The 19,974-nt window shown below is 45.6% G+C and overlaps 1 protein-coding gene and 1 long non-coding RNA gene across 12 annotated transcripts in view; one reads left to right on the plus strand and one right to left on the minus strand.

Annotated features, from left to right (window-relative positions):
* ST6GALNAC3 (ST6 N-acetylgalactosaminide alpha-2,6-sialyltransferase 3) overlaps positions 1-19,974 on the minus strand; it is a 577,918-nt gene that overhangs the window by 503,851 nt on the left and 54,093 nt on the right. For 7 of the 8 annotated variants that reach the window (XM_078072897.1, XM_078072898.1, XM_078072893.1 and 4 more), the window contains exon 1: positions 1,406-1,812. The exons of the other annotated variant lie outside the window; for it this stretch is intronic. In XM_078072897.1, coding sequence (XP_077929023.1) covers positions 1,406-1,621 — 216 coding nt within the window. In that variant the 5' untranslated portion in view covers positions 1,622-1,812. Of the gene's footprint in view, positions 1-1,405; positions 1,813-19,974 lie in introns of those variants that run through there. 8 annotated transcript variants of the gene reach the window in all.
* On the plus strand, positions 207-5,172 carry LOC118537391 (uncharacterized). 4 transcript variants are annotated; one of them, XR_013448110.1, is made up of 3 exons: positions 207-508; positions 4,438-4,733; positions 4,822-5,172. It is a non-coding gene; the product is annotated as an uncharacterized LOC118537391 (long non-coding RNA). The 4 variants fall into 4 exon arrangements; XR_013448111.1 differs by having other exon boundaries at positions 4,825-5,172; XR_004918114.2 differs by having other exon boundaries at positions 4,438-4,581.

Consider the following 19,974-nt stretch of genomic DNA (forward strand, 5'->3'; position numbering starts at 1 on the left):
TACCAAGGAAGAGACTGGAAGGTGCATTTCACAGCACCCCGGTTTCACTAGATACTTCCCAAGAGGGTTCTACCGGGAAATAAATTTGGGAATGAGGCACGCAACGGCCCAACCCCACCTGGCAGCATATCAAACGTTCCGGGCTGTCCTGTGGTTAAACCAACCAACAGAACCATATTTAATTCTGTCTAAATCAGCATTTTGTATTGTTTTCCTGAGCAATTCATTTTTTAGGGGTCGAGGGGAGGCAGAATGCCTAGTAAAACCTGGCAGGATAAACTCTGTGAAATGTTGATCAAGAGGGAAAGTAATAAAACCCTGTACCGTGGAAGCACAGGACGGATTTCCAAAAGAGAAAGCAACAGCTGACCGACAGGCGCCGCGACCACTTGACTGGGAGTGGAGGGGCATGTGGGAAGGAGGGTGCAGGGGAGGAGCCGTGAGAGTCAGAGAGGACAGGATGCCAAGATGCCACTAACGGAATCCTCAAGAACATCTCCATCAAAAGGTGAGCCACCTTCTGGGTAGGTACAATGAATGCTAACTCACTTCCGAAGGCCTCCCATCTGACAGCAATAAAAACAAGGAATTAAGAAAGGGATAATCTTCCTTTTATACAAAGAGAGAGAAGTTACTGCTGTAAACAGGCAGCATGCTAGATCAGCCCCGCAATCAATCCTGAGGGGATGGGAAAGGGTGGCGAATTTTGAAGAAGCAAGAAAAGGAGAAAGTGTGGTTTCGAATGAAGCCTCATTTAATCAGGCTAGGGACGTAAAGAACATCTTTAATCATTAATCCTGAGAAGCCCAACTTGTCCACTCATGCAGGCGTGTTTGATTCAAGCCTCTCTTTTCTTCAGCTGCTCGGCACTTTGTATTTACTAAGTTGTCTTCCACCTTTTAGATGGCCATAGTTCTTTAAAAGTAAAGACCTTGGACGCTATTTACGTTTATTGCCCAAGTTGGCTTAGAGGACCAACCAGTATGGGCCAGACCATCAATGTCACCTGCTTACTCAGAGAGCTAATTTGTAAATTAATCACTTGTAAGTCCACAGTGGAAAACACACACACACACACACACACACACACACACACACACACACACAAACTTAGACCTACCATAAATTTCTTTTCTGATTCCACTACTCAGGAAAAGGCACTGAGAAAGCAGAAGATGACTTACACATGTTAAAATTTTAAAGCCCCTATTAAACTGTGACGTGAAATTTATCTCATTTTTCAACACATATAGAATTTACTTGCTAGCTCATAAATGGCATCAATTCTGTGACGTCAGGACAACAGCGTTCAGGCAGATAGATCTATTTAAATAGTCTTGTGGTCCTGAATCGAGGTGAGTTTCAAATCACTAATTATTACCATAATTTTAAAAGAACAACACACCTGAATAGTAGTTGACGCAGAGGCATTCAGGAGACCGGGGCTGCTCCAAAAGTACTGTGAGGGAGGAGACAAGTTGCAGATTCTGATTTGGAAGGTCTGAGGGGAGGCCTGGGATCCCACGCTTCTAACCTGCTCCCTGGCGATGCCCATGCAGCTGGTACATACCACACTCTTTCGAGAAGCAAAGCAATAAACCATCTTCCAGGCCTGAAGCATAAGGGAAGGCAATGTGGTTTGATGAGTGAAGCTGAGTGAAAGCGGCTGAGTCGTTTTGTGAGTTTGCTTGGTGATTCCTGCCGGACCTTCTGGATAAGCCCATCACCACCCCTTATGTCTGGGAAGACTTGGAAAGCTCAGGTTCTAAAATCATAGGTGCAAAATGGAAAAGAGCAAATACAAAAGGAAAATATGACAGTGTAATAATAGTATAGTTTTGGTGCAAGGCTCTCTGAGCTGCTAAAAATAATAAAGGCGGGGAGGTTCTTAAGTGGGTATAAGCTGAGGTCCAAAATTTGGATTTTTATAAAAACCCAGCTGATTCTTAGGAGCACGCACATTCTAAACAAGTTACTGCAAGATAAATATTCTTCTCATTTTGCAGGAAAGAAATGGGGGTGGTGCCTGGGTGGTTAAGTGTCTGCCTTCGGCTCAGGTCATGATCCCAGGGTCCCGGGATCGAGCCCCACATCGGGCTCCCTGCTCAGTGGGGAGCCTGCTTCTCCCTCTCCCTCTGTCTGCTGCTTCCCCTGCTTGTACACTTTCTCTCTCTGTCAAAAATAAATAAATAAAATAAATAAAATAAAATAAATGAAATAAATAAAACCTTGGGGCGCTTGGGTGGCTCAGTCGTTAAGCGTCTGGGATTGAGCCCCACATCAGGCTCCCTGCTCGGCAGGAAGCCTGCTTCTCCCTCTCCCACTCCCCCGGCTTGTGTTCCTGCTCTCGCTATCTCTGTCTCTGTCAAATGAATAAATAAAATCTTTAAAAAATAAATAAATTAATTAATTAATAAGTAAATAAAATCTTAAAAAAAAAGAAAGAAATTGGGAACTCAGGAGATGCACAAGTCCACCCAACCCATGACAGAGCTAAGATTCAAACCTAGGAGGTCTTCTGGCACCAAGTAAGGAGCCCTTTCCTCTAAATTACACAGCTTGCCAGGGAGACCCCCAGCCTGTTGTTGTACCTATGTTTGAGGAAATCATCGAGGCCAAATTTTCAGGAAGTACAGTATTAGGAACCAGAGAGGAGTTTGGTTAACAAAAGTGGGGGTGGGGAGGGAAAGAGGAATACGGTACTTATTAGAAGTGGGGAGCCTGAGGAGCCGGCACAGGCTCATGACCCGGACGGAGTGAAGGCTCCAGCAGGGCAGGGGGTCTGACCCTGTTTCTTCACTGCAGATGGCCAGCTTCTAGAGCAGCGCCCAGTCCACAACAGGTGCTTAAGAGGTGCCACGTGATTGAACAAATGCATGAACAAGGAACAGGCCAACACACTGCAACATTTATGGAGCTACTGAGTTCTTACTAGAAGCCAAGCACTATGGCTACAAAAATAAATAATACACAGTCCCTGGCTGCAAGCACTTAATATCTACTCTCCTAATTAATACTTCGGAAACAAAGTTATGGTTTCTTGTGACATTTGATGTTCTGATTGCTCCTTCCTCCTCCCATTTCCTTGACCTCTGGGCAGGGAATAGTGACTTTTTCTCCTTCCTCAGGGGAAAGGAGCATGCTGACCCACCCCCCCCACCCCCGTTCTGGGCCCAGGAGCCTGCTGTTCTCCCCAGCCCCCATTTCTTAATGAGGTATCAAATGAAGTGGCAAAAACACGGGCTCTCGAGTTTTAAAAACCTGGTTCATTTACTGAGCACTTCCATGTGGCGGACACTTCTCTGCGACATCATTGGCATCCATCATTTGCTTCTCACGGCAGCCGTGTGAGGTCACATGACACAGTTCTGCAGATAAAGGGACTGAGGCCAGAAAGGCTACCGACTTGCCCAAGGTCAGCCAGCGAGGAAGCGGCCACACAGCTTCCAACCTGGGCAGTCTGTCTCTAGAGCCCACTCTCCCAACCGTAACTCTGACTGCCTCCGCGGGTGATGACCTCAAGGACCCCACAGTCCTCGGGATGCACCAGAGTCACACATTTCGTCTCAGGCATGTGTTTGGCACCTCAGACTGTGTGGCAATAATCCCACCTGCTTCCGTTGGTAAGACAGCCTCTATTTCTTTTCAAATAAAAGCTGGATACTGCTATTAGATAACTGTCCTCCCAAGTTCTTACCTCACCCTGGGAGTGCCACAGTGTAATTTATTGAATTGATAGAAAAATGTTTATGGACCCTCCAACACACAGAGGCAAGAAAAAACAAAACCACAGTGTCTGATATTATATTCCAATGGAATTGCTCAACTTCTTTGTTTTTCATATGTTTTAAGTCCTCTTCTTGGATATAACCTTTTATCAGAGGAAAAATGGGTGCTGTGGAGTCTGTCTTTTATACTGACATGTCTGAACATTCTGATTTCAAATACACACACATGGATCCCCCTGCCCCCACCACACACACACACACACACACACACACACACACACACACACGGCTTGGTAAGAAATCCAGACTGGGTCCTGGGCAAGGACCTCTGTGATCACCTAACAAGGCTTTGACAAATGAGTTTGCTAATGGGACCATCGAGCAACTGGAGAGGAACTGTGTTCTTTCTACAAGCACTGTAAAAATTCTCCTCTTTTTAAGGACAGAAGACAAGTCAGTGGTACAGAGATTACTTTTTAAATCAATCTAAAGTTAGTTTTAAACCCTTTCTTGCCAAGATCCATTTCATTAAGTGCAAAAATAGGTTCCTTCCCACGGCCCAGAAAGCCTACCATACGGGTAAACAGGATAAGTTGAATTTTCCTAAAAATTTGTTTTAAAAAATATCACGACACACTAGCTTAGGCATCTGATTTCCTCATGATAAGAAAGTAATCCCTCTTTCTCCCTTTCTCTGCTCTGGCTGCAGGCCAACATTTTCAAACAGAACAAAACCAAAGAAATAAAAGACACAGCGCACCCAGGTCTAATCCTCCATGTGAACTGACATGATGTAGCTCACAGCGATGGGGTCCTGAAGCAGATGCAAGATTTCTCGAAGAAAAGGAGTCAGGTGTGTAAGACAGTGAAGTGTGCCCTCTACTAGCTGGTTTTGCCCATTGCACTCCCCGGGCCACCAAAGTCGCCTGCTCCCTCAGTGGCTGAAAAGGTCCGAAACATGCTTCCTCCCTGTCTTTAGAAAGACTATGAGTCCCCTGAGAAAAGGTATTTAAGGTCCTTCACAGTTTTCATTCCCATTCTATTTATCTCCTGGTGGTGGAGATGGCTAATCGGCTCCCCTTCTTTCCCTTAGCAGCAGATCTTGCAGGCCACCTGGTCAGAAGCTACAGTGTCACCCCTCCTTGCAGCTCTGGGTGGCCATGCATCCTAACTCTGGGGGGGCATGTGACTTGGGAGTGCCAGGTGCAACCATGAAAAGGAGGCTGCCTTCCCTCTATCCCCACCGCAACCCCCCCGGCCAGTGGTGGCAGCGCCACACCCTCTGTAACCACATGCACACGGACAGCACCCCAGGAGATGGTGGGGCCCCAAGACAGAAGAGACTGGTGTCTCGGGAAGACATCTTGAAGCAGAGCCAACTACCCTTTCTAAATACCCAGCTACATCTATACTGGCAGGTGAAAGAGAAATAAACTTGTATGTGATTTAATTGCCACTGCTTTTTTTTTTTTTAATCTCTTTGTTACAACAGCTTAGCTTCTTGAGTAACAAATTCACTATCCCAGACTCCTGTCCCAACAAAGGTGGAAATCTGCCCACCCTTCTCCATATTCCCTCCCATCTCCATGTCTGTGCCTTTGGGGGTACCTGCCCATTATGGGGTGTCCTCTTCCAGACTAAACGTGTTCCCTCTCTAAGGTCCGGGCATTAACATGATCCCTGTTCCTCAGAAATTCTGGTGCCTTTTTAATCTGAAACTTTGGCTCACTGGAAAGAACTCTGTCTCATGAGTATATTCCTTCATGTCTTCAAGGGAGGGTCAAAGCAGTATACTAAAAAAGTCTAAGGCGCTGCACTGCCCCTCTCATGAAGACTTGAAGGAATATATCCTTAAACCGTAGTTGTCATGAAGAGACAAAAGCACAGGCTCAAACACCTAGCACAATGAAGACACTCAAACAATTCTGCTCATCCCTTTCATTTCCGGACGGGAGGAGTTATCCATGTTCTTTATTTCCCCCAAAACTTTGTTACAGAACAGGACATATATCAGGGATTTTAATAAATATTTTATTTTATTTTTTTTTTATTTTTTTAAGATTTTATTTATTTATTTGACAGAGAGACACAGCGAGAGAGGGAACACAAGCAGGGGGAGCAGGAGAGGGAGAAGCAGGCTTCCCGCGGAGCAGGGAGCCCAATGCAGGGCTCGATCCCAGGACCCCGAGATCATGACCTGAGCCGAAGGCAGACGCTTAACGACTGAGCCACCCAGGCGCCCCTTAATAAATATTTTAAATCATAAAAATAACCAAGTGGTTTTTTGGGTTTTTTTTTTTTTTTTTTTTTTTGGTACAAGCAAATATGATGCTGACCATCTGCATAGAACGCAAGCTTCAGTCTTTCACACTTTTTTAGAAAAACACATGCTATCGGGGCACTGGGTGGCTCAGTCAGTTAAGCATCCGGCTCTTGGTTTCAGCTCAGGTCATGATCTCAGGGTCGTGAGATGGAGCCCTGTGTCGGGATCTGGGCTCAGCGTGGAGTTGGCTTGAGATTCTCTCTCTCCCTGTCCCTCTGCCTGTCCTTCTCGTGTGCTCTCTCTCTCAAATAAATAAATCTTTAAGGAAAAAAAAAATATGCTATCTTTTGTTAGATCTTGATTCCCCTCTTCTGACCTGAATTCTCTAGGAGTTCAAGTGACTTGAACACAAGCCCTCCAGGGGCCACGGGCATACCTAGGAGCTGTGGTTTGCTTCAGGGATTGGCTGTAAGGAATATTAGACTCCCTCAGTTTGGCATGCCAGTGGTTGGACCACTTCTCAACCTGTCCCAAGACAGACAAGGTAGATGGACATCCAAGCTCACTTCTTCCCCAGGTTATAGACAAGAGAAACTCTCATCATTCTGGGAGTGGCCCAGCTCTTAGAACTTGCCTCGATCCACGCAGAAACCCTGACTATGCGAGGTGTCTCAGTTCAGCATTACAAAATAGACCACACTGGCCAATAAAAATGTGCTTTCGGCCTACCACAAAGGAGACTGGCATGTCCCTGCCAGCTCAGTAGACAGAGCTGCCAGGGACATCACAGCATGAGGCAATGAAACCAAATCCCCAGGCTACAAAAAGTGTCCTCCATCCATCCCTGCTTGCATCCAGATTAACTCAAGTCATTAATTACGTCAAGAAATATTTACTGAGTACCTACTACAGGCGAGTCACAGAGGATACAATAGGAAGACAAAGACTTGAGGTTTTTGAAGTTCTATACGAGAGGCAGAAATAAACATGTCGTTTCAATATAAGCTCATAAACATGAGGTTAAAGAAGTGCAGGAATTCTGGGAGTGGCTGGAGACAAGGACAGCAAGGTAAGCAGGGGACCACCTGGTTCGCAGGGGCAGCGGGGGTGACCTGAATCCCCATCAGACGCCAGGTAGGTGTTGAGCCACCTCTTCTTCTGCCCCTTTCCTAGCAAAAGAAAGGCTTTCCCTTTTTCAGCAGCACTGCAAGGGCAGCCAAAAGTACAAGGGGCATGAATCGCCCGTGGTGTTAATGAAATACCCTGTAAATGCCAAACGGGCAGAATGAGAAACTTCTCTCTGCTCGAGAGATCTTGATGTCTGCTTCCACAGAGCATCAGATTAATCCCTTTCACCATCAAAATCAATAAGAGCTGAGACAAGAGACAAGTGGGGGAAGCATCCGTTTCTGCAGTCAGAAAACCAAAATTAGACCAATTATATTGTTCAAGAGCCTAGATTTCATGGTGAGAGGCACCGTATGAATAAACCAGTGATTGATAGATACATCTAACATGAGCACTGAGCAAAGCACTGAGAAGGTAAAGAGGTTCTCTTGTTCGGGAATAGCTTTAGCTTTTATTACAGGTGGGGACTCAGATCTTATTCACATGCTACTCCCATCCTATTCTGCTTTGAACTTCCTCTGTCACTGGGAAAGAGACATGCATGGAATTTCAGAGCTAAAATCTTAGAGATCATCTTGACAGTTGCTCATTTTACGAGTAAAGATTCTGAGGTTCAGAGACGATAAATGCCTTGCCCTGCTGGTTAGTGACGAAAGCAGAATTAGAACTCAAGTCCTGAACTCAGCTGAGTGCTTGTCCCACTCATCCCTGGTGAGCCTAGAAACCTGTGCTAGACAAGTACTTATTTGGGGGAGATTGCAATTTGCTTACAGACCTTTTTCCTTCAATACCCCTCTCTCTCTGAGAATCTATGTCACGAAACATAGCTATTGGGGCAAAAGCTATAGCTGTTTAGAAGTTTTCAGACTGGCTTGCTACGGGGATGAAGGCCAAGGTGCAAATGGGCAAAAAGAGAAAAAGAAGCTACTGTCGCCAAAAGGGGGTTTTCCCCAAGTACACAGATATGTGCATGTGAGGGTGTGTGTTTATGTGTTCCTGCATGTTTTTACATGTGTATGTATGCATGTATGTGTAAGTATGAGTGCTGTATATGTACATACGTGTGTCTGAGAGTTGTGAATATGTGTGTATATGCTTGTGAAGTTCTTGTTTGTGGATTTGTATGTTTTTGTCCATTATGGCTGCTGTAACAGAATACCACAGACTGGGTAGCTTATAAACAACAGAAATTTATATTTCACCATTCTGGAGGCTGGGAAGTCCAAGATCAAGGTTGCCAGCAGATTCAATGTCTGGTGAGAACTAGTTCATAAACCAGGTGTCCTTTCGTTGTGCCCCACAGGGAGGAAGGGACTAGCCAGCTCTTTTATAACAGCACTAATCCCATTCGTTAGGGCTCCACCCTCATGATCTAACCACCTTCCAAAACTCCCCCTCCCACCTTCCATCACATTGGGTGTTAGGATTTAACATGAATTTGGGGAGGGGGCACAAACATTCAGTCTATAGCAGTATCATATATATATGTACATGTGTTTGTGAATGTGATTGTGTGTATATGTGGGTGTATTTTTATACATTTTTAAATTCTACCTTGTATTTATGGGGGCGGCAAGGAAGAGACTAGAAGAATCTCTAAAAACTGCTTTTAACTGCCTTTATAAAGCTATGCATACATCTCACTAGAGAGTTACTGGGGGTTCACTAACCTGGCAGCCCTTTTTAATGTCTGGTGGACAGAAAAAGTCACTGTACTACAGTTCTAAAGAGTACATGGAAGCCTGAAAAACACATATAAGAAGCTTTGGCACACCAAGTCAAAAAATACCCAGGAGATTTCACTTCTCTCCATATTAGACAGAAATCATGCAAATGCTTGTTGAGGTGAGCACTGAAATTCTATTTGGAAAGTTATTTGTATCTGCATATAATGACCAACGTGGGGAGGTGCTCAGGAAGAGCATTAGAGTGGCAAGGCACAAGGATCCAAGCATCAGCCCTGGCCATGTGGTTAATGCTGCCTCTTAAACACCGGTCTGGAATCATGCATTTGTTTGAACTTCCTGTTTGGCCTCACCGTGACCTTGGGAAATGCTCTACACTGCATCCTCAGGAAGAAACTTGCAGGACACAGCATTGCAAGGACCCTCTGCTGTATCACCCCACTAATGCACTAATGGGTTCAATATGTGTGTCTTCCTAAGGGCCAGATACCTCCCCCCTTACAAGCCCTTTTCTCATGTTTAAAAAAAAAAAAGGGTGACATTTTTTCAATTAGCATTTTTTTGACATTCTGAGACTGTGACCTTCTTCATTAGACTGTAAGATCTTTGAGAACAAGAACCATGCATTTTCTTCTCCATATCCCCAAGACCTGGCATGGTGCATGGCCTACATTTAAGTGAATGGTGATACTTCTTAACATATGTCTGAGGAGCATAGAGACTGAAGTTTGACCACAGAAGAATGAAGATTTGTTCTTAAGAGGATGCAACAGCACTTAGGTAAGTCTCCCAAGTCACTTGGTTACAGGCCAGTACACTGAGTTACATGCCAATAGCTTCACAAGGAGTGTCTGGGTCAAGGATTTGAGAAAGACTTCCTTGGGACACCAGTGAATTCAGAATCACAAGCCGCTGAAAGCTAGAAGAGCATATTTAAATAGACATTTCCTGCTAAACCACACAAGCATTTGGCTTTGGCTAGAGGATTAAATCCCTTAGAAGGATCTCCAGCCTAGAGAATCACCATCTTGAAACCCATGGCAACCCACATTTTCTCTTGGCACGGCCATGGCCTCAACTTAATGAGAAAGGTAGCCAGTAATGCCTTTGGCTCAAATACTGAAGATTACACATAAAGGATTATTAAATCAAAATCTTCTGAGCTCATAGAAGAGTGGGGGAGGGGGATTCTGCTCTACTGGAAGTTTCTACTTTAAACAAAATGTCCTGAACTTTGATTGCAATTGTTTGGATCCTATCTCAATCCATTTCATGCTTTTTGACCATCAAAAACTTGGATCACCTGCTTCCTAGGAATGTGTTTCTACCAACACACTTCAGCTCTGGAGCATGTTTAGTTAGAGCAAGTTAAAACAATTCTTCTTGTGTGCATGCAACTGGTCACTGGACCCTGAGAACTCTCCCAGACATCAGGTCTACAAAGCAGCAAACAACTGCAGGTACCGAAAAGGGGGTAGGAATCTCTGCGAACACTCTGGCTTCCCTGATAGACATAATCTAATAGAAATGACCAACTCTGCAGAGCTTCCTGCCAGGTAGTCAGGTGGCCTAGCAGTCACCTCCTCTCTGCATGAACAGGCAGGCTAGTGGCATGGAAGGCAGCAGGGTCTAGGATCCCTGGCAGGCAAACCTCACTTGCAGTCCTTCCTCTGTCTTCTTGGTTGTACCGTCTTGACCAAGGTACTGAACCAATCTGAGTTTTGGCTTTCTCATTAAAAAGGTAAGCTAAAAATATCCACTTTGTGAGCTATTGTAAAGATTAAATGAGATGCTATTGTTCAAGCCCCAAGAGCTGACTCTGACACTGGATAAACGATGGCTAGGATGATTACTAGGATATGGATGAGAACTGCCATTTCTGAGGCCTACAGATTCAGCATACTTTGGGGGAAAAAAAATCTCAGCAAAGGGTTGGTGACAGAGTCTGCAATTCCAAACCATCCTAACCAAGGGAGTGAAAAGACACAACTTCCCAAATATTTCAAACATTTTCTTTTTTTTTTCTTTCAAAGATTTTTATTATTTGACAGTGAGAGACACAGTGAGAGAGGGAACACAAGCAGGGGGAGAGGGAGAGGGAGAAGCAGGCTTCCCGCGGAGCAAGGAGCCCGACGTGGGGCTCGATCCCAGGACCCCGGGATCATGACCCAAGCTGAAGGCAGTTGCTCAACAACTGAGCCACCCAGGCGCCCCTCAAACATTTTCTAAACAACGATAAAAAAGTTCCCGGAATTGGTAGGCACAAAAGATGTCAGGATTTTGGAGTCAAATGCCTCCCTAGCTTCAATACTTAACCAACTGTGAAAGGTATTTATTACCCAGCATCTTCTGGGTCCTCTTCATCTAAAAGAAATACTTCACACACACACACACACACACACACACACACTTTTTTTTCTCCTGTAAAAACCAAGTAGGATAGAATTAGCTTAGGAATCTCTATACATAATCACAGAAGATACTGCTTAATAAGATTAAAATGGAGTTTGTCAAAGATGACTAGATAATAATAGACTGCAAATTTAGCACTAATTCCAAAACCCTCACACATTAGCAAGTCCTATAAATTCATTTATTTGTAAACTGTACATCAAGGAACAAAGAGTCTATTGACAGCAAAGCTATTTTGGAGAAAGTTTGCCTCCCAACAGAAATAAATGCATTTAAAACGGCTATTGACCAGGCTCCTGGCATTTAGTAAACCTTCTGAATTTGGATTCTAGAAGTGCATTTATAAATGACCTGTAGCTGTCTCTTTTTATTAGCTATTTACAATGAAGGATAAAAACTTCTAAAATAGAGCACCTGTGTTAAAAATTCTACCGTGAGCCTGGTGGGGGCAGCTGCTTCTCAGGCCCGCCCAATGGATTCCAGAAGATCACACGTGAGCAAGCACAAGGCCCTGACCTCAAAAGGGCCCCCATCCTGAACCGAGGTCTTTAACAGAGCCAGGGCAGAAGTCTGGGGTGTGCAATCAAATCACAGAGTCAGGGGTACAATTTGGACAGATCCAAGCCTTTCAAGAGCACTGCTGTGGGGCCCCTCCACCACAACCCAGCCCTGGACATAAGTGACACCTGGAATCAATCATATATGCCCAATATCATAGCAGAGCCCCACGCATAAGAAGCTACGCCGGGAAGGAAAGCAGAATGTTTTACCTCATGGCTGTGTGCCGAGTTGGGCCTGGAAGACAGAAACACCCAGAAAGACAGAGTTCTGCCTCAGTTGGCAGGTACCCCTACCATGGATGTCCTCACCTGTCAGAGCATTCGCATCATGGTATAATGAAACAGGATATTTGATGGCCGTTAAAATGCAAAGTCAAAAGAACATAGGTTTCTGAAGTCAGCCCCAAGCCAGATGAATTTTGATTCTGGCTCTTCTTAGCTCTATGATCTGGGCAAGTGACAAAAACGTTCAGAGCGTTCATTTCCCCAACTGCAGAAAAAGGGATAGTACTGTCCACGTCACCACAGTGCTGTAGGAAAGCAGCTAACTGATGTAGAAACACACGACTCATTTCTGTCCTATCAGTAGATACTCGATACTTAATTCAGTCTTAAAACAAGCCATGTGACAACTTGCAAAATCCACAGCTTTGTGCAACTGAACAAACAAATACACAAAACAGAGTAAAAGGAAATACACTCGAACCTTAGCCAACCTACTTTTCTATGGAGGGGTTAGGAGCCCCTTTTCCAAATTGTTTTAAGAAGAAGATACTACTTTTATAATATCAACATTTTATAGTTTTTGTAAAAGGTAGTTGTAAAACAGGTTTTGAAAGAGACAGTTTGTCTGAAGATGGGTGGTTTTTATGACAGGAAAACAAACCAGCACCTTCTCCGAGCAGCCAGTGAAACTCTGAACCACAGCCAGTCTGGTCGCCCACCTCACAGGGACACAGACAGGCGTCAGTGGAGTATTCGGGAGAGGCTGAACAGGACTCAGCGTCGCAGGCCGCACCCACCAACAGGCAGGACCGTAGCTAGCGGGCCTCCCAGGATACTGGAGACAGTTCGTACCCTCTGGGCTTCCTTCAGGCAGCCACCTCAGAATGGGGCTCTTCTCAACACAAGTCCTAGAAGCCATTCAACAAACTGCAGCCCAGGTACTGGCCTTGGGACCTTTGGAGCTTGTTAGGTCTGTGGAACTGCAGGTGGCCGCAAGGGCCACCCCTGCTGAGTGAGACTGTGGCAGCCCGGGACTACACCGGGGGCACTACAGTGTTGGCCTCTCAGATTCTGGACCCACAAGCTGCCTGAAGCTGCTGCCTCACATACACCCTCAGAACCGCAGCTTCTCACTGATGTTGGGCTCTGGTAAAGACCGAATGTCTCACCATCGAAGCACCTTATGTGACCTTGAGGCCTCAGGGGACCATCCTTACCTGGGTTCTCACAAATCCCACTAATAAAATTGGACAAGCCCAGCAGAGTTCCATCATCAAATGGGAATGGTACATCCAAGACCGAGCCAGGCCAGGACCCCAAGGGATCAGTGGACTCCGTGAGCAGGTGGTAAGCCTGCCAGAGGGAACACAGCACCCTGTAGGGGATGTGCTGGCCCCTCCCCTAGCCACTTGGGGGCCACCACTTGAAGAGGTTCTGGTTGAAAGCCTGGCCTCGTTTACCAATGGTTCTGCAAAACTGAAAGCTGTAGTAGTCCACAGGGCTGCCATGGCTATCCACCACATGGACGGCCACCTCTTAATGGAAACCTGAGGAGGATGCTTTACCCCACGGACCGCATGCAGCGGTGATGGCTGTGCAAGCCACCCCCACCCAACACACCTCACTAAATCTTTTTTTTTTTTTGACAGACACAGCAAGAGGGAACACAAGCAGGGGGAATGGGAGAGGGAGAAGCAGGGCTCTGCTGAGCAGGGAGCCCGATGCGGGGCTCCATCCCAGGACCCTGGGATCATGACCTGAAAAGAAGGCAGACGCTTAACCAACTGAGCCACCCAGGGGCCCCCAAGCCTCACTAAATCTTTACTGATTCCTGGGCTGTGGCAAATGATCTAGCCATTTGGTCAGGAGACTGGCAACTAAAGACCATTAAGGTATCATCTGGGAACAAGGACAACAGCAACAGCTTGCCACATGGAATGAGCAAATCTTTGTCACTCATGTGGATGCCCATGGCAAAAGACCTTTCAAACAAGAACATGACTGGAACTCCTGAGCCAACAAGCTACAATGGTAGCCTGCTGGGGGCATAAGCAAACCAGTCATGACAGCCCACCTCAAATGCAGAAATGGACCAAACCCGGGGGGATAATCCTCAAAGATGCAAAAGTCAAGATGTGGTGCAATCTTGTGATTCCTGCCAATGAGCCCAAGCAGTACAACGAAGAGAATCAGCACAGGTATGCAGGGGCACCTGCAGGCTAGGGTTTGGCAGATTAATCACACTGGGCCTTTAATACCCAGCTATGGATTCCTCTGATGACTCACAGCCATTGACACCTACTCTGGGTATGGAACTGCTGTCCTCATATGACACCCACATGTCAACACCACCCTAGTCATGTGGGAGAAAAATCTCTGCCACATGTTCAGGTACCATACAGGCCTTCAATCAGATAAGGGGGTCACAGAAAGGCACAATACCAGAATTCCTCTGATAGTGTCAGGAACTTTCAAGTCCCCTGTACTAGTGGGTCAGGTTATGGGACATGCAAAGTTTGTACAGGATGTAACCTCCTTGTCCGGATTGAATGATGGGGCTGAAAGTCTTGGGCTAAAGAGCTAGAGCAATGGGTTTCTGAGGAGGTGCTGGCCCTTGGTTTAGGACAGAGGGACTAGATGACCATCCTTGGAAACTCTACACCTCAAGTGACACAGGAACATCTCCTGCCTCAGGATGTATGGGGGTAAGGGAGGAGAGGGGACACTGATCTCTCTCTCCCCACCCAAGACCCATAGTGATGTCTGGATGGATAAGACCCTCATCAAAATCAGCACTGCTGTAGCAAAGGGAGATGACCAGAAACAAAACTGATCTGGCATCCAAAGCTGAGATCCCTTTTACCTCAGACTCCCATCTTGGTGGCCCAGCTAATCCATAAAGACACAGGATTTCCTCAGGCCATCAACAGACACACCCACTAATACAAGTTAAGGTGCAAGATCATTCCAATGTCCTTTGCTTTAATGTCACCTATAACGTGACTGGAAAGGACCCCTCATGCGGTAAGGTGCTGCCGACTCATACAGCCAATTTGGGCAGAGGCAGATGTGTACGTTTTTTCTTCAAGCCAAAAGCTGGCAACAACAGGCAGAGAAAGGTATAACTGGATTAGTCAATGACACAACAACCACACCCTGATTGGGGTCACTTATTCTCCCCTGGAATACATTTCTCTGTGGACCTTAATAGGTGATGGAATGCCTTTCCTCTGAAGAAGAGTCTTGCTGCCTCAGAGTCCTAGGACCCACTGTCTACATGGAGAACTGCGTGGCAGGTTGGAAGGTCGCCACTCTGCTGGCTCATCACAGGGTAGCAGGTGACACCCTTCCCAAGGGGCAGACTAATGACTGGTTCCATCTGACTGTCCACGTTTGAATACCAGAATAGCATACAGGCCCTAGAAAAGATAATACACAAGCTAGACAAGCTGGTGATGGGTAACTGGACTCTCCTTCATTACCTTCTGGCAGGACAGGGTTCCCTCTTCTGGGTAGGAAACAAATTTCCTCGTATTACATTAAGTGTGTGTGACACAGCACCTGGCCAGGGCCATTAGTATATCTGGCCCTCCACTGCCCTGCCTTCTCCTCAGGGAGGGAATGAGTGCTTTGCCAACAGAAGGGTATGTGCAGTCCAGGCCCCCAGTGCCAGCCATCAGGAGGGACCCACTGGCCATGGGAGACTGGCCCACACTACAGACACTGATCTTGCTGCTCACTTCTCCTTTCTGAGTAAAGCGCTGTTCCAACGAGCATTTTGTGTGTTGACTTGGAGCCCACGAGTTGGCACTGTTATGCTCTTTACCATCCTTCATGCACTGGGAGTCCTTGTCTGGGACTGTTAGCCAGATCTTCCTGCTCTACACATAATATCATGTCAGGTAGCTAAAACTGCTCCGTAGAAACAGAAAGCAGGGTACGAAAAAGAGAGACGTGGGCAGAATAACAGAAGATGAAGCTGAGTCATGTAGAGCCTTTAAGATGACGTAAAATCATTAGATGTGTTCTAATGTGATGAGTACCATTGGAGGGTGTGCGCATGGTCACCTACCTTGTGTCGACAATCTTCAGGCACACCTTCCAGGGTTCCTAGTACCCACGGGAGGCTACCTCTCTGAATGAGTGGTCAGCTGTTCCATCATCAGGTCATCTCAGAAGACAGACACCACTGACACATTATCAAGTGCCTTTGCAGAATCTTTATTCCAACCTTTTGATGCTAGTGGAAATGATAATACCTTCCTCAGCATCGTGGTGAGGAATAAATGAGAAAATCCATGTAAAATGTTGAAAACAGTGCACGTCATAATCACGTAATGAATGTTTATTATTTTACCACACAGTAAAATATAAGAATAGAAAAGCCCACTTAACACATAAAGTTTATTGTAAATAAAGACAGAGCCTTGACTTTATTTCCATTTCAGATTTGCAATAAAATCTACACTTTGAGTAACATAGTTCTTGCCATACTCCTTTAGTTACTGTCTTAGTTCAGGCTGCTGTAACAAAAATACCGTAGATCGGATAGTTTAAACAAACATTTATTTCTCACATTTCTGGAGGTTGGGCAGTCCAAGGTCAAGGCGCTTGCAGATCCGCTGTCTGACTTGGAGAGTCACCTTCGAGATGTATCCTCACATGGTCAAGACAGAGAAGAGAGAGACAAAGATAAAGAGAGAGAGAGAGAGAGAAAGGGAGACAAAGGAGAAAAAAAAAAGGGAAGAGAGCGAAAGAAAGAGAGACAGAAGGGAAGCAAGCTCTCCCGTATCTCTTGTGATAAGGATACTAATCCCATCATAAGGTCTCCACCCTCATGACCTAATTATCCCCAAAGGCCCCATCTCCAAATACCATCAAGGGGATTAAGGTCAATATATGAATTTGTGGGGTGGGGGGACAAAAACATGCAGTCCATAAGTTGCCCCTTGACCATCCTCTGTTAACAAGAGAGAAGGAAATTCATATTTTTCTGCCAAAGCAGATACAGCATTACTCTGCTGCCCATATAAATATTACCAATGCCTGGGGGCCTTCATGATGGCTTTCAACATTGATTAAAAGCCCAAGCCCTGGGGACAGTCATTTCTTCCCTAAGGAAGCTCTTTGGGCCTCTCTGGGCTTCCTGGGCTCCTGTAACAGCAGCTTCTTCATTTATATACCTGCCCACATTTTTGAGGCCACGCATTTCACATAGCGCATCACAATGAGAATACAAAAATCTTAAAGAGGACTCTAGAAACCTATTTCATACCTCAAAATTTCCCTTTTTAAAAGCACAAGTGAAGAACTGAGAAACTTTGAATTTTATTGTAATCAGTTTCTTATATGCCTCATGAGAAAGTTTTCAGAGAACACGATCTAGTTTAATGAAGGCATGAAGATGACATCTTTGCTGGACTCAAGAAGGCCAAGATAAGACGTTTATCAAAGATCCCAGTTGGAGTTGTTTACAACTACCATTCCAATGTCCAGTAGGGGCTAAGCACTTACTCATTCTTTTTTAATTCTTAACACAACGTGGCAAAGTACATAATTATTAACTCCATGTAACAGACAAGTTAATGGAAATACAGAGTAGTACATCATTTGCTCTGAATAACTGCAGAGCTGGGTCTCAAACCCTTGGCTCTGATTCCAAGGCCCACACTCTTTCTTCTGTTAGATGCTGCTTCCCAGAGCAACAGTCTCAGGGAACCGCATCCTCTATGTGAGCAAGGAGATGCTCACTTGATTTAGGAAAAACATAAATGTTCTTCATCATGAAATGTATTCACTTATGTCTATAGGAGACATTCATTCCTCACCAAAGCGGGGAAAACATGAAAGACTTTTCCCTTATGGGCATCACTTACCAAGTTTCATGGCTAGTAATTAATGCCATTTGAAACAAGGACCTAAGGTTAATGAGTGAGTGAGAGAAAGAGGAAAAGGAATGTGGGGAGAGACATTAAAAAGGCACTACAGAGATGGAAGGGCATGGACAGAAAAAGTATTAAGAAAATAGAAGTGTTTTTGTGTTCTGTTTCCCTTGAAATATTAGAAGAAACTTCCCTATCAGCAAGACTCTTGAGACAGACCTCTGAAAATGTCTTTCAAGGCAAAGAAATGAGGCCCTACACTATCCGACACTATTTGGGGGGGTTTCTATATTAACTTAAGTCTTGCAAATCCAGTAAGATTTCCAAATGGAATCCCAGGAGACCTTGCCGTCTCCAACGTCAGCAGGAAGATTGACACTAACTGAATATGGCTTTTCAGCAGGGCCCGCTCAATTGGCTCCATCTGTCTAAATAGGACTCTAACACAGAAACTGGGAAGAAAAGCAGGTCTCGAGACTGGTCTGGTGGGTGTCAGTGGACACTTTGGCATGGACACCAGTTGCGTATCCTAATTGGTATTTAAAAATATACCAGGATGAAGCAGATCTTGGTGTTAAAGAGAAAGCAGACAAACCAAAAGGTATCATCCTGCAGATCCAGGAAAGGGGAGAAGATGCCAGAAGCAGTCAACAACAAAGATTTCGAACCCAGCTACAAAAGAGTCTGCTGTTTGCTGATGGGAAAGACATGCCTTGTTGTACAGAGAAACCCGCTTCTGATCTTCTGAGTGTGTTCTAGGTACTAAAAGAAGATGACAAAGGATGCTTTATGGTTCTTTCCAGATGGACCATAGAACCTTGCAGTGCAAGTTGAAAGACCTTCAATGTGATTCTGAGTCCCAAACAACCATTCATATTCTAATCACAAGCTGTCAGTGTTTCACCATCCTGTTGTCTCTGTACCTAAACAGTTTCAAATCCTCAGATCCTACCAAAGTCATGAACGAGTGGGTGGGATGCAGCAAAATGCAGCACAAAAACAGCCCAGAAGGACAGTGAGATGCTACCTGTGTCTTCCAGCAGAGGGGGAGGCTCCGAGGGCAGGAAGCAGGACCGGACTGCACACTGATTGGCTATGTAACTGTTACATCACACTCCTAAGTCACATCTTCAAGGAGACATGAAATACACTGTCCAGCGAGAAACAAAGCCTATTTCCCACATTTCACGTTGTCGGTGTGACTATCTCAGTCTCGCACCCGGCCATCATTCCTTGCAACTGTCTAGAAGTTAAATACATCGTTCCAGGGTTCCAGGTGAGTGCCGCACAGCCAGACAGGCATAGGCTCTCATAGAGAGCTTGTCTCATGCACATCTCAGTTATCAAGTGTTCCAAAGTTGCCACTGGGTTTTAGGAAGTGCAGGGAAAAGCAGGTCGGGTACATGAAAGCCCTAGTCACCCACGAACGCAAAACAATTATTTTGAGTCATTAAGTGTGACCTCTCCGGGCGCCTGGGTGGCTCAGTCGTTAAGCGTCTGCCTTCGGCTCAGGTCATGATCCCAGGGTCCTGGGATCGAGTCCCACATCGGGCTCCCTGCTTGGCAGGAAGCCTGCTTCTCCCTCTCCCACTCCCCCTGCTTGTGTTCCTGCTCTCGCTATCTCTCTGTCAAATAAATAAATAAAATCTTTAAAAAAAAAAAAAAAAAAGTGTGACCTCTCCTTCATCAGATCTTTCACCAGTATGTGCCAATCAGACCAGCCCAATGGCTGGTAAACGGTCAGTAGGACCCTGTGCCTTCCTGTGATCCAGCAACTACACAGCGGAGAGCTCGCTGGGCAAGCAGAACCCAGGCCGGGGGTTGGGGTAGGGGAGGGGGGGATGGCCAGCCAGCCCTGTTCTGAGTGGCTGGGCTCTTCCCCCACCCACAGGCAAGGAGCCAAGGGATGAGAGTCTCACTTCCACTTCCCGTCCAATGTTATAACTACCTCTAATAGCTGAATTCCTTATTCATTTACTCCACAAAGACTGACTAAGGTTAGTCATTGTGTGGGTTAGACATTGCACAGGGTCCTTGTGATGCAGATGAACAAGCACAGGCTCCCTGGTGTCCTGGATTCACAGAATGAAG

Source organism: Halichoerus grypus, chromosome 5 (assembly GCF_964656455.1).
Source record: "Halichoerus grypus chromosome 5, mHalGry1.hap1.1, whole genome shotgun sequence".
Taxonomy (NCBI): domain Eukaryota; kingdom Metazoa; phylum Chordata; class Mammalia; order Carnivora; family Phocidae; genus Halichoerus; species Halichoerus grypus.